Consider the following 12,404-nt stretch of genomic DNA (forward strand, 5'->3'; position numbering starts at 1 on the left):
TTAAAAGTATTGTAGTGCTGTAGAAATAATGGAGGCTATAAATACTGTCAGGGTTGTAAAATTTTTTTTTTTTTTTTTTTGCTGGGCTTGTGCACACTTCAAAATAATAACTTTAGACATATGAATTTCTGTTCTTGACCAACAGAGTTTTCAACTTTGGAAAGTTGAAAGTACAGTAAAAAGGTTATAATTCGGAAAGTCTACGCTTGCATACACTGCCTCTGGTACTTGTAGCACAAAATACCTTGTATCAAAAATGTCTGGTTTTGTCCAGAAGGTGTTTTTTTTCTAAAAAAAATAATTTGCATGTCTGTGTGTTGAAAGCTGAAAATGCAGTGAAAAAATACATAAGATAAAATTGAAGGAGTAGGTATTACAAGTTTTATTTGTGTTTCACTTCAAGCTGTCTTTACAGGGAATTTGATTTTTAATCCCATCCCTCCTTCTTTGCTGGTAAAATGAGGCAGAGGGCCAAAACTTGCCATAGAACTCAAGTGTGTACCTGGATTTTAGAGTACGTTTGGACAAATGTTAACTGTTAGACTGGACTTTTGGTTAAGAATGTTAAAATCTGAGTAGAATGTGTTGTGTAGTTATTACGTAACTAATATATATTTTTTTTTTTTTAAAAAAAAGGAGCTCAACTTGAAAGTGTTTTAAAGCTCTATTGTTAAAGCCCCAGGTAGCTTTACCTCCTATAATAACTGTAGTTTGAAGTATTAGTAGTTTTGCTCCCAGCTTAGATTAGTATATCTTTAGAAGTCAGTTCAACTTGCACCACACCACTGCTTGGTTGTCTAGGATTGCCCTGCAATGTGTATAACAGTTCTTTAACTCTGTATTCACTTAATCATAAAATGTGTTTACTCCAAAGAAAAGTCCAGTGATGTTTGCTGGGAGGTTTTTTTTTTTTTTGTCTCTTACAGGATTTGTTTGTTCATAACTTGTATCTGAAATGTCTTTTAGCTAAAATAATTACAGAAATAATGATGTCAGCTACATCAGCCTCTGAAAAATTTAAGATCTTTCCTCTCAGTACCTGTTGCTGCAGTGTTTATCTGCTCTATTTTCAGCACTGCTTTGCATTTTAACTTTCATTGTCTGTTCAGTGAGAAGCAAATCTAAAGTGGATAGCGTGCATGTTGCAGTGATTAGCTGAAGAATCATGGTTTTATGCTTTTATTTTTTCTTTTTGAACAGTAATGCTACAACCTTTTGACTATGACCCAAATGAGAAGAGTAAACACAAGTTTATGGTACAAACAACCTATGCACCACCAAATATTACAGATATGGAGGCAGTGGTAAGTAAAAATGGGGTAAAATTACTGTTGTATATTTATTTTCTTAAAAATTCAGGCTTAAGTGTAAATGAATCATGTTTTTGCAATTTATTTTTGGAGAAGAATTGTGTTTTCTCTGAAGAAGTATGACTTCCATATGTCATTCAGAGTTTTTAATATTAAATACCAGCTCAGTTCACCTAGTGACCTGGTTGAATGGAAGTAGTGAATCTAAGGTGAGGTCAGTTCAGTGTTAAAATATGGGCACGTTGTACCTTATATGCAGCTACTCTGAAGGGGATAAACTGATTGTATTTGAAGAAATTAAGAGTATATTTAAACAACAGGCCTGAAGCTGTATGAAATTGGTGCATTTGGTCTGAAAAGTGTTTAAGTGAAATGTTAAATGGGATTATAATGAACTAAAACATTTTAATACAACATGTAGATTCAGTTCTTAGGTGGGATTGGTCTGATGAAAGATTCAGAAAGAAGATGCTTAGGTTTTGCTTTTTAGTTCAAAAGTAAGGGCACCTGTTTCTGACATTACAAGCTGGCAGCAATGGGAAGGAAGCCTTCAGTTGTCAGAATATGCCCTTTAGGGTGTATATGTACTCCCATAAGAACGTATGCACAGGTTCCTGTCTCTAGAGACTGTTTTAAGGAATGCCTGAGTTTACACATATATGTTCAATGTTTGCTCAAGGCAGAGGAGGAGAGGGGAAACAAAGGATAAAGGTGAGGTTTTATAAATCACTGAAATCCACTAGACTTCTGCAGGTTTAGACTCTGTCCCCTTATATGAAGGCAAAGACTACTGTGGCATCCCTCTTCCCTGGAAACTGGAAGACCTTTTAGATTTTGTTAAGCTTTTGAGACATGTAGCTGGAAAGTTAACATCTGTCTTCCTTGTTGGTCTGGTTTACTTTTTGTTAATATGCTCTAATAGCTCTTGGTTATATGTGGTAAGTGAAGTGTAACTATTTGGTGAGGATATAAAAATCCACTTTAGAAATACCTTTCAATAACTGCTTTCTCAGTGTGTTCAAGTACGGAATACTGAGAAACAGGTCTTGTAGAAAATTGGTAATTGTAGTTATAAGTTACTCTACAACTACTGCCACTGAAAAAAAGAACATTAAAAAAAAAAAAAAGCATGTTATGAAAAGCCTGGATAGTCTAGTCTGTAAGACCTGCAATTCTAAGGTAACTTCTGAGGACCTATTTTTGGAAAAATTGCCATAGACTTCAGATCAGTCTCTGAGCGTAAAGCTTTAAGGCAGCTACATGAAGTGTATGCTTTTAAAGCTACTTGTCAGTTTAGCAGAGAGATTCCAACGTATTTCACAGTTACCGAAATATATTGATAAGCACTAGAATTAAAAATGTCTTTTATAAACAGATTTGAAAAATTCTCAAGGCTCAAATCATAATGTATTATACAGTAAAAGGAGGAAGTGGTTAAAAATCTAAAATGTGAAGAACTAAAGAAATTTACTCTGGAACTAAATGTAGAGTTAGTGAAAGGAATCTTGTAATCTTTTGGTTAAAATTGGTGCCTCCAAGTTGGGACATAAGGAGTACATTTACAAGGAGTGATAGGGCTAGAATTTTGCTCCTGAACAGACTCGGATGGTACTAGTTCCTCACTAAAGGGGCCACTGTATTGATCCCTCTCTATCCCCTACAAATCTCTTGATCCATCCTCGCTTTCAGTTTACTCATTTCACTTTCCAGACTTAATTAACCATTTCTAGCTTTCATTACTTCGCAGTAGTCAAAGTGAACAAAAGCAAGTTTGAAAATTGCAGCTAGGGTAAGGACAGTATTCAGCTATATAGGAGGCAAGTGCTAAGAGCTAGCTTATGAATGGTTTGGATGATTGCATGAGTCTGGCATGTTAAGTAACTGTATTAATTGTTGTCTTAGTGGAAAGAAGCAAAACCTGATGAGTTAATGGACTCCAAATTGAGATGTGTGTTTGAAATGCCCAATGAAAATGATAAACTGGTAAGTAAGAAAAGAGTTAGAAACTGTCATACACTGACTGGTAGGATCTCACGGAAATTTGTTTTAAAACCAGTTTGATTTCTAGAATGAATTGTAGGAATTTATACTAAACTAGACAGGAGGGGTGTTCCGTTTATAACTTGTCAAGGATTCATAGAATTATAGAACAGCCCAGGTTGAAAGGGACTTTGAAATACCATCTGGTCCAACCTTTCATCGGAAGGGGAGCACCCTGTCCAAATGCATCTTAAAAACCGCCAGCAATGGAGACTAGTGCCAAAAATTATTATCCTTTTGCTATTTTTATTATTGATTTGCTTTAGCATTTTAATGCTATCAGATTTTAAAAAAGGAGAATCTTCAATACTGCATATAGTGAAAAGTGAATTGCATCATTCGCTTTTTTAAAGTACTAAATGCTTTTCAGTTTTAAAAATATTGTTTCTAATTCAGCAGAATTAGAAAAGGAAGTACTGATTAGAAATTAATGCATGCTTTGGGAATCCTAAATGCATTTTTTAGGGTAGTGGTAAAGACAGATAATCAGACAAAAAAAAAAAAATCTCATTACCTCTTTCATACTCTTCCCTTCAGACAAAATGTATTCCAGTTGTGTAGGAGATGACAGTTTCGTTGTATGTAGACTGAAGATGTCTGTTTTGTGTTGCTTGATGTTTGGGATAATAGTTAACTGTCAGTTCCGTAGAAGTTTTACAGAATATGCCTAAATTTTTATGCATTAACTTTTTTTTTTTTTTACTCTCATACTTGAAATTCTGATTTATGGAATCTTAATACAGTGTATTCTGGGTTGTTTGGGTATTTTAGGGTTTGGGTTGGGTGTTTTTTTTTGTGTGTGCTGCTTTTAGCAGTGTGAATTGGAGTGCTAAAGGAGGATTTCTATAAACAACCTTATTCACTTCATGGCCTTGACTTTTCTTTTTAGTACTGTCCAGTTTATACAGTAGGCTGTAAATTATGTTTGGGGAAAGTAGCACAAATCCATGCATGTAAAAACCATCTCATTATTTACATGCATAAAGGGTCTCGGTGAAGGCTGATAGCTGGCTGGTCCCTTAAACCTGGCAATGAGAAATCTGCCAAGTCCTGAGGGTAAGTCTCACCTGCCACCTCAGGATATATCTACACCAGCACACAAGTATTTCACTCCAGTCAGCAACAACTTTCTTCAGGTTCTTACCAGTCATAGCCAGAAGATTGACTTGAAGAAACCAGTCAGTGAGGTCAAACAGCAGAAGGAGGTTTGTGCCAGAGAGATAAGTCTTATGTCTCTAGTGAAGGTTCAGTGCTACTAAAGGAATTCAGTTCAGCTAGCAAACCAATTAAAAAAGCAACAGATCCTGATCTGCTTACTCATGGTATAGATACGTTTTTCAATCGAGTTAGGAGTACCTGTGTGAAGTAGCAGGATCTGGCTCTTAGCCTGTCTATGGCTACATTGCAAAAAATACAAAATGCAAGTAGATGCTGTAGACCAAATAACTGCTACTTGCATAGGAAATTAAGAAATTCTTGCATGTTTTTTTAGTTGCTTTGTTCTTGCATAAATGTGTTTACCTTTTAATAGGTTTTCTTTTACATTTAGTGCTTACCTTGGACTGCTTTGGTTATGAAACATGCAGTATGGTGGTGGCCTAAATGATGTAGCTGTGTAGCCAAGCAAGCAGGAATACAGGAATCTGAATACGAGCTGTTTCTGAATGTATTGTCATATGTATGCTGTGTTTTTACAAATGGTAACTTGGGCTATACAGCTGAATCCATTATATCATTAATATCTACTGAAGACCATTGTGTATTTTTAAGAGAGCTGTGGGATCTCTTTATTTTGTTTTTGGCTTTTTCACAACCTTTTATGTGACTTTTCACTTGTATTCAAAATTAGTAGTTTGTATTTCAAGAGATGCTGTGAGACTAAATTCAATGTTTGTACAGTACTTTTGGGTACAATACTTGCTGGGTCAGTGTTAAGCAGCTAAAGTATTAATTTTTGTCTCAGTAGCATGTAGTACCAAATGTAAACAGTGCGATCTTCTAATGCTTTTTAATATTTGAGCTAATCAGAATTGAACTGATAACAGAAGCCTTTGTTTAGGTTACTGTAAATATAAATTTAATTGAACTATATTAGTAGCTGGATTGTTTCAATTTTAAGCTGTGGATGTTTTTGCTCTATGTGAGTAAAATTCTCAAGTCATTTTTAATATTTGTAGAATGATATAGATGCAAGCAAACCTGCCCCAGTACTGAATACATCTAAGCAGGATGGACCGATGCCAAAACCTCATAGTGTTTCACTTAATGATACTGAAACAAGGAAGCTAGTGGAGGAGTGCAAAAGACTTCAAGCAGAGATTATGAAGCTGACAGATGAAAATCGGCACCTGAGAGTAAGTTCTGCTTCCATGTTTATATTGAAGTGGCTTCACTCTTCTTGATTGAAAGGTCTGGTTTGTAATTAGGCCCATAGAGGTGTATTCCAGAAAATAGATACAACTGTTAGAATGTCCAGATTGATTTGTAATATGATTTTAGTGTCCTGTATATACTGTATATTATGAATTTAAGAGTGATTGAGTCTTTGTGATTGTCATGGATGAGATGCTGAAGATACATAATTTTCTTCTTAAATGAAATGGTCCTATTTAAGATGGTCTTAGTTGCTTTAAGTCTAAATCAGACATACCAAATCAGTAGCTTTTAGTAAAAGTGCATTGTTATTCATTAAGAATGAGTAAATGAGATCCAAAGTGGTAACATCCTGTATCACAGATTTTTAGTGAACAAGAACAATTGTTCAGAGGAGGTAAGCAAACACTACTTTCCAGTACCTTTATATAAAGGTGCCATTTCAGTAACCTGTAACTAGTCAATATATGACTTTATGTGACTTTTCTATATATTTGCTTTTGAATATCTGTCAATTTCATTGCTCATGGTAGCCTTGTAAAGAACCATGAAATAATGATGCCTCCACACCTGTAATTCTGATTACATTGGAACATTTGGAGAAACACTGCGCAAAGCAGGTGTTTCTCCTAACAATAAGGAATTACTGGTTTTTAATTCTGACACATAGTAAGTAAAAGGAAGATTCTTTGTTGTCCCTAGCAAGAATTTAAGAATCTTTCTTGACCAGAAAGATGGAGAGAGACTAGTGGATTACCTGTCCCTATTTGAAATATTATGGTTTGCTATGTTCATATTTTGGATTTAGGTGTGGTGTAAATTTTTTTAAACTTTATTTAAATGTTCACCAGCAAATTTGGCCTTTGAGTTCAGTTTTTAAAATTGTAAAGAAGGTGTGTTAATTTTTTTCCATCTGTGTTTTTTTTTCCCCTCAGGATGAAGGCTTGAGGCTCAGAAAGGTAGCACACTCGGATAAATCTGGATCGCCCACAGCTTTGGCCCTCAGAGATAATGGCTCTAATTCTCTTCCTTCACTTCTTGTTGTAATTGCAGCCATTTTCATTGGATTCTTTCTAGGGAAGTTCATCTTGTAGAAAGAATGAGTGAGAGAAGCATGCAAAATGCAGCTTCCTTTTTTTTTTTCTTGGCCAGAAAAAGATTTGTTTACCTACCACTTCATTGGTAGTATGGCTCAAGTGGCCATTTTTGTGTACAGCATCATAACAGGCTTTGCCTTTAATGATCTCGCACGGTTAGAAAACACAATCCGAAAAGATAAACTGTTCGGCTACTGGACAAAATTGTACATTAAGTCATCAATAGCAGGTGTCAGTTGCACAGTCAGTCCTTTATGAAAATTCATAAATAAAGAATTGTTCTTTCTTTCTGTGGTTTTAATAAGAATTCAGAAATTGTTCAGAGTCTTGTAAATGTTATTTTAATAATCCTTTAAAATTTTATCTGTTGCTGTTACCTCTTGAAAAATGATTTATTAGATTGCTAATCCCACTCATTCAGGAATATGACAAGAGGTATTCTGGGGGAAATATTCTGGTGCCTCTTACTGTCTAAATTTTCTCCTTACCTTACTTTGCTAATATCATGGCAGAATTTCTTTCTTATCCCTTGTGAGGCATTGTTGAGAGTTCTTCATCCTTACAATCCTGTCCCATAATATTTAACATTACAAAAGAAATAAAATTGTTAACAGATTTTTCTGCTGGGTAGCCTGTTTGTGTGTGTCGTACTTTTGGAAGGGATTCCTAATAAGTTAATTGTTCATGGTAATTTGCTACTTGTTAACAGATGGCTATTTTGAAGTTTATTTGCTTAATCTCTGGCTTAGACTGTTGTAATTGAAGTTTGGGGGGAAAAAAAAAAGAGGTTCCATTTGTTTAAAAAGAATTGACTCTTTTCTGGCTGCTTTCAGCTACAGAGAGGATGGTTATCAAACTTGTTTTGGGACAGAATAATTTGGATATCCACCAGGTACAAATACCAGACATGAATGTTTTCAGTATATTAACAGTTTGCTTGGATTGTGTGGGAGTGTAATAATCAACCTTCTGTTCCATTTTTGGATCTTCTGGGTGTCTTCTAGGAGTCAGCGTTATTCTTTCATTTCATAAGGGTACTTAATTCACATATACCAACTTACTCGCTTTGTAAATCTGTTTTAGCAGATGTTTAAAAATGCAGTTTGAATGATTCAGACACCCATAGTGAATTCCATGATGCAGAAGAGTTGATATTTGCTGAGTGAGCCTCAGTTGCTTACCTTTTGAAAATGAAAATAATTTTTATGCAACTCTTGGCAGATCTACCTGTGTTAACGATGTATAGCTAAGTTTTAAAGAATGTGTTTTTTGGGGGTCTGAAATGCTTCCCTGCACTTAATCTTATGTCTTGCCTCACCTCTGAATATGTCATAAAACCAAACAGTAGTATTGGAACAAAACATTATCTGTAGTTCTGACTAAGCATAATCCAATACAGGGGAATTACTTGTAAACTGAAAAAATGCAGAAGTGATACACTTCTGTAAGCAAAATTATATATGCTCTTGGACAGCTTGACTTGATGTGGTGCAGCTAAGTGTGTTAGACCTTGGTATATGCACACCGTACGTAGCTGAGAAAAATGTTCTGGAGAAGATGTACGTTATCTTGGTTGCCTTTGATTTCTAGTGCTTTTTTTAAAAAAGAAAACTATGATTACATCATGTTCTGTCATTGCTTTCCATGATAAACTTTTTTATAAAATCTTGCATATGTGCAAGGAAGATGATGAAGAAAATGCAAATACTGCTTATCTTTTCACTTAAGCATGCAAGCACAGATGTTTCCAATTACTTGTTCCAGTGTCTGCATTGAAGTCTCCTTCCATCCCAGTGACTGGAAAAAATATATTAAGGTCTTGATTATTTTGGTTCCGCTGGTTCAGAATGGTGTAATTAGCTTGATTTTTTTTTTTTCCTCTAACAGAACATTGCCGCACCAAAATTTCATAGCCTGTTCCAAACTGATTACATGGAAAATAACGAAAGCAATAGTGTGCAGTATGTAGTTTGCTTCAGACACAGCAGTCATTCTTTTGTTGAAGGGAAAAAAAATTCCTTTGGAAGATCTTAAAATGTTTATGGCATAGTGTACAGAGGTTTTCAAGGGTAGCTAGCACTTTCAGGACTTGATCAGAAAAAGGAGTCATCGCTCAATGCAGCTGACTCAGGTTTTGATGTCTGGCAGCAAAAATAACGTAAAAATGATAAAATCAGATTGAAATAACTTTTTTCATTAATAACAAACAAGTGATGGTAAAACTTGTTCATGGTTTAAGTAATGTCTTCAAAGTGAAAGTGTGGAGCAGTCTCGTAACGAGTGTACTTACTAATGGTATAAGGAGGCAGTCTTTGGTTTCCAGTAATCCCTTCATAGCTGTATATAAAATGTAATGCTAAAACTATTTTGCTCTCAGGAGTCACTTTGGATGAGATCAGCTGTATTCAGTGAATTATGTAATATGGATTAAATTGTTTGTCTTTGTTCCTGAAATGGTTAGAACTTCTTGCTTTGTCTGCCTGCTTACTTGCGTATGTAAGCACAGGGAAATACAGTCTCTCCACTGCTCCTAGTGATACGATCAGACAACAGTGCCCATAAAATCATATGAGGCTAAATGCGAAACTTCAGTTAAATATGCATTGCAAGTTGCTCTTCTGATTTCTCAAAAGGGCAAGATGGAACAAGTATACAGTATCAAAGTAGTCTTTTAAAGTTTTCATTAATATAGCACTTTAAAAAAGGATATGATAGTTCAGGGGGGGAAAAAGCCTAGTTAAATAGAAGATACAGCTTCTGTAGTAATTCTAGGCACCAAATGGAAGCCACTTAAAAATATATATGTGAAGTTCATTTAAGAAAAAGATATTTGTGTCAATGCACAAGGTATTTGTGCACTTCTACTCATGCTCTAAATGCTGTTGACAAACACTGTTACCCAGGCTTGCATGTTTCTGCTGCTATGATTGAAGCCAATTTGCATATAAGAACCAACCAAATACTAGCTTGAAACTTCATTATCCTTTTGGGAGGAGAGAGGGTGGAGGGAGGAGATGGAAAGCGGTATTTTGCCAAAGGGGAAAAGACAAAGTCAATAAGCAAAACTTATCTTTCAGGCCTTCTTCAAAGATATTAAAAGTTGAAGTGTTAATAAACCATTAAAAATGGAGTAGTGTCCTTTTTATTTTGGAGCTTCTCCCTGACTATGTGTGTTCTGTAGACTGCTGATAGTGAACACGTGTATCTAGTCCACCTCACAGGTTGTGTAACTGCCCTGCTTCTAGGTACTACTAGTAAATAGCATGAAGTTGGTGTGGATGAAGATTCAGTGTTGAAGAACAGGTGCCCGAATCCAGGCAACATTGAGGATGGTGATGGTTTGTCAGATTTACAATAGTTGTCATGACAAAGTTTTCTTTTTCCTGTTTGGAGTCCCTTGGTATTTATGCTTGAGCTGACTTGCCAGGGCAAACACTTGCTTCAGTCTGTGTCGAAAGATGGAATGAGAGCTACACAGTTACAGAACAACCCTAATAAATATTTACTGTAATATTGAAATGCCCTGCTCTTCATGTTTACAGGTGGGATGAAATTTTCTAGCTTGTCTTTTTAACCACATAACTGTGAACATAACAGTTCACTGCTTTGCTTTCTGTGCCAGGGAGGCTCTGTGTTTGCTGATCCTGAGCTTCTGTGACAGCTTTAATTTGGTGGCGTGCTTTAGTGTTGGACAAGAGGGAAGGCTAAATACGGCAGTCAGTTTTCACAAGGGTTTGAGCTTTTGTAGGAAGGACTGAAACTTATGATTAATAAGAAATTTTTTTATTTCCTGTCTGAACTTCTTTTCCAGGGGCACTCAAATAATATAATTAAATATATGATCGAAGCTGGTCTGTTTTTCTTTTTGAGTGCAGGTTGCCTATGTTTAAGAAAAATTACTGATTCTGATAGGGTTGTGTAAGCAGAGGGTAGTGGTGGTGTTGTCACCTTTATTTATTTGCCCTTTAGGTGATAAATAGCTATGTAGAAATCAGGTTTTGTGCAAAAGCAGAACAGTTGATTCTTATCTTTTACTTGGTTTTCTCATTATGCTAGATGGTAAGGGCAGTGCTTATTTCTCTTTTCCTGGTATAAGGGTTTATGTGTTTGCATGGTGATCTGGATCTAGGAACTGATTTGGATAAAGTATTATTTGTAGGGGACGAAAGATTTTGTTTTAACTTAAGTCGTGGTATAAGCATCTCCCACCATGTAAAAATGCCATTTTATTTAAAGCTTGGTACCAGTTTATGTAATGTTGATGACACTGCCTGCAGGGTATTGAATCCCTGTTTATACAGTAGCTGCTTCATGTTCCTGGCAGTGGTGGAATGCTGCTCTTCCCCTCCTTTTTCTTTAGAAAAGATTTAAAGGGTGTTGCAGTATCCAGGCACAGAAGCATGAGACAGACAGCTATTATTATAGCTAAGCACTCTGAGATCAGATACTTGAAATAAATGAAAAATTAATTGTAAGGTGACTGAAATAGTTATTAAATCTTATCTTTTAAACTTGTTTATAAGAAAAAAGCATAGTGATTTTTTTTTTTTTAAGTTAGTCTGCTTATCATCCAAGTTCTGCAGGAAAAAAAAGAAATTGCCATAGTCTGGGAATCATTATTTCAGGATGTTCTTGGAAGTTTATCTTTCTACTAATAATGGTGCAGGTTTACATGCATAGGTGAATTTAGAGAGATTGTTTCTGGTGACCAGTGTCCAGGCTGTTCTCAGAGTTGGGTAGTAATTAAATAGCAATCTTGCTGAGTGTCTCAGTCTGCTGTCTGCTTTGTAAGGAGGGTTTATGCTGGATTTAGAGATGGGGAAACTGAGGTGCCAGTGTTGGGACAAATGAGTGGGAAGGGATGGTTTAGGCACATCCCCTGTTTGCTAGTGCACCCTCCATCCTGTTTCTCATCAAGCCTGCCTTGAGCCTTGTTCAAGTCTTTTTTTTTTTTTGGTTTGTTTTGGTTTTTTGTTTTTCTTTTTGGTTTTCCAAAACGCTGCTTCATGTTGCTTGGAAAATTTTCATAGGCTTTTTAAAGCACCTTCCCAAAGACAGCTGTTGCCTTGTCTGTTCCTGAAGTCGAGTGTGAAACAGGCAGAAAATGTGGCTGTTAGAGAGGTGTTTAATGGTGGATTGTGCTCACTGGAATTATAATGCCCGACCTCTGCTAAAGACAGTAGCGAGGAAAAGAAAGATGCTAAACATTTGGTTATGTGTTTGTAGTCTTAGAACATAAGTGTCTGTGTAGCAAAAAATTTTTTATGAATGCAGTGCTGTTTGTACTTTTCAAGTAAAAGAAAACAAACAGTACTAAATCTATACGACTACTGTGTTAGTGGTGGTAGATTTTGCTCTGCCCATGGGAGTGGCAAAATACTTTTCCATTGCTACTTTGATAGTCCAAATACAGATGGTACAGACAGCTACACTCTGATTTTTAGAGGCACTTCTTCAGAACAGCCAAGGACTTATTTTTTAAAACCTAAACATGTTTGACTCCTGCAAGCACAGGTGCTCCAGTAGACTCTTAACAGAGGTTAAATCCACTGGAGTGTTTTCACTCAAAATCAGTAAATGCTTT

The 12,404-nt window shown here is 35.8% G+C and overlaps 1 protein-coding gene across 1 annotated transcript in view; it reads left to right on the top strand.

Moving 5' to 3' along the window:
• VAPA (VAMP (vesicle-associated membrane protein)-associated protein A, 33kDa) overlaps positions 1-8,542 on the top strand; it is a 28,712-nt gene extending 20,170 nt beyond the window's left edge. The window contains exons 3-6 of the mRNA XM_010079116.1: positions 1,201-1,304; positions 3,213-3,293; positions 5,528-5,704; positions 6,659-8,542. Of these exons, the coding sequence (XP_010077418.1) occupies positions 1,201-1,304; positions 3,213-3,293; positions 5,528-5,704; positions 6,659-6,817 (521 nt within the window). The 3' untranslated portion in view covers positions 6,818-8,542. The remainder of the gene's footprint in view (positions 1-1,200; positions 1,305-3,212; positions 3,294-5,527; positions 5,705-6,658) is intronic.
• Positions 8,543-12,404: the final 3,862 nt, after the last annotated feature.

This window comes from Pterocles gutturalis, unplaced genomic scaffold, assembly GCF_000699245.1.
Source record: "Pterocles gutturalis isolate BGI_N339 unplaced genomic scaffold, ASM69924v1 scaffold8016, whole genome shotgun sequence".
Taxonomy (NCBI): Eukaryota; Metazoa; Chordata; class Aves; order Pterocliformes; family Pteroclidae; genus Pterocles; species Pterocles gutturalis.